We start from the raw sequence: 1,876 nt of genomic DNA, 5'->3' as shown, positions 1-1,876 counted from the left end.
CTCGGTGATTATTGAATTTCATCAATAAAATACTTGTGTTCTGTAGTTATTATAGATGTTCTCTAGAACGTTTATATTCTCTTGTTAAGTATCGAGATAATGTCCTTGATTTTGACTCTTAGCACCCAAAATCTAAAATCTTTAACATCTGGCCACTTACAGAAAAAGTTCGCTGACCTTGGCCTAAGGTGGTGTTCCTGTACCCCCTGCCACCCCAGCAGTGAGATTCATCTGAGTTTTGTCTTTTTTTTTTTGTCTGAGTTTAAGCTCTCAGGACTGGAATGTCACGCCATTTCTGCCTTCTCGGTTTTATCCATTATTTTTTGACTCCCTGACCATCTGTCTAAGATTGGATATAGCAGGTCTAAGGGAAGCAGATAAAAGTGGTCATGAGTTTCCGTCTCCCTTCCTCTCAGTTACTTCTTTCACCTTTTCATCATTGATAGACTACTTGGGGATTTCCTACTGTGAGCTCCTGGACTGTGACTCTCAGTCCTGGCTGTGCATTGGAATCCCCAAGGGAGCAATCTCCTCAGTCTGTCTCAGTAGATCTGTAGCACAGTTTCTTAGTAGTCTTCAGGTACATTTTTCTGCATGTATAAGAGAAGCATATGAGCAGTTATTTCTTGTTCTTTACCCCCTTTACACAGATGGTAACATAGTATGCGTCTTGTTCTGTATTTTTCTTTCACCATCTTAGAAATCTTTCCATATCAACACACAGAAAGCTTGCTATTTTTATGGATAAATACTATTTCATTCATTTCTAACTAGTTTCCAGTGGGTGAACATTTAAGAGTTTTTCTAGTTTTTTATTATTACAAATGATGCTACCCAAACCAAAAGCCAAATCCATTGCTGTCGACTCAGTTCTGTCTACGATGAATACCTGTTTTGCCTGTATGGACGTGTATCTGTAGGATCAATTTCTAGGAGTAGAATTGTTGTATTTATAAGTCTGATAGATATTTCCAAATTGTCCTCCAAAGAGGTACCATCAGCAACGTGCTGCAAATGTATTTTTATGTCAGGTGATCCTAATGAACAGTTGAGAATCATTGCCTCAGAACCCTGTCAGTGATCTCTTGTAAATGACTGAAGATTAGAAGCATTAGAATCACTTTGGGCTCATGATGAAAATACAGATTTATAGTGAATGAGAGTCTTAGGGAGTGGGACTCAGGAATGTGCGTTTTTAACATTCCACAAGTGAATCCTACGTATGCACCACAGCTCTGGGAAACACTGTTGTATAGATTTGAAGTAGACACCAAATGATAGAGTAAAATCTTTACCATTTTTCCTTTTCTCATTTTAGAACAGTGCCCAAACCTTGTGTTAAGAAGCAGCCTAAGCCTCAGCGTGGAAAAAGGAGAAAACAAGACTCTTCCGATGATGAGGATGAAGATGATGAAGCCCCCAAGAGGCAAACTCGTCGCCGAGCAGCTAAAAACGTTAGGTAAATTGTGTCCCAGAAGTTTTTCATTGATGTGAGGGTGATAGTGTAGGAGGTTCAGAATTGCTTCTGCTGAGTTCAAGATTATGTATTTGATGGGCAAAAATAATTACCTGTGTCCTGAGGTTGTATTTATAAATCCGGTCAGCCTTTTTTGCAAAAAGAATGGTATTGAGCCAAGGGGAATGTGGAAAGTGTGGCAGTAGCCCAAGCCTTCATTCTTATGAAGAGAACTGCTCCAAGTTCCTGTTCTGTCCATAATGGTGACTTAGTGGCAATGTCTTCATTTCATAACACTGTTTTTTTTCGGGAAAGCCGTTTGTATTCTCACTTCTGAATTGCTCTGTGAATCATACAGATTCTTCTGAGGTTCAGCTTATGTATTGATATTTGAGTATATTTGTTTGAGCTTACTAATAG

At 38.9% G+C, this 1,876-nt stretch overlaps 1 protein-coding gene across 1 annotated transcript in view; it reads left to right on the top strand.

The window, feature by feature from the left end:
- CHD2 (chromodomain helicase DNA binding protein 2) overlaps positions 1–1,876 on the top strand; it is a 144,332-nt gene that overhangs the window by 46,689 nt on the left and 95,767 nt on the right. Inside the window, exon 7 of the mRNA XM_023727811.1 lies at positions 1,319–1,460. Within this exon, the coding sequence (XP_023583579.1) occupies positions 1,319–1,460 (142 nt within the window). The remainder of the gene's footprint in view (positions 1–1,318; positions 1,461–1,876) is intronic.

The sequence above is a fragment of the Trichechus manatus genome, unplaced genomic scaffold (genome assembly GCF_000243295.1).
Source record: "Trichechus manatus latirostris isolate Lorelei unplaced genomic scaffold, TriManLat1.0 scaffold00019, whole genome shotgun sequence".
Classification (NCBI taxonomy): domain Eukaryota; kingdom Metazoa; phylum Chordata; class Mammalia; order Sirenia; family Trichechidae; genus Trichechus; species Trichechus manatus.
This window is presented reverse-complemented; position numbering and strand designations above follow the sequence as displayed.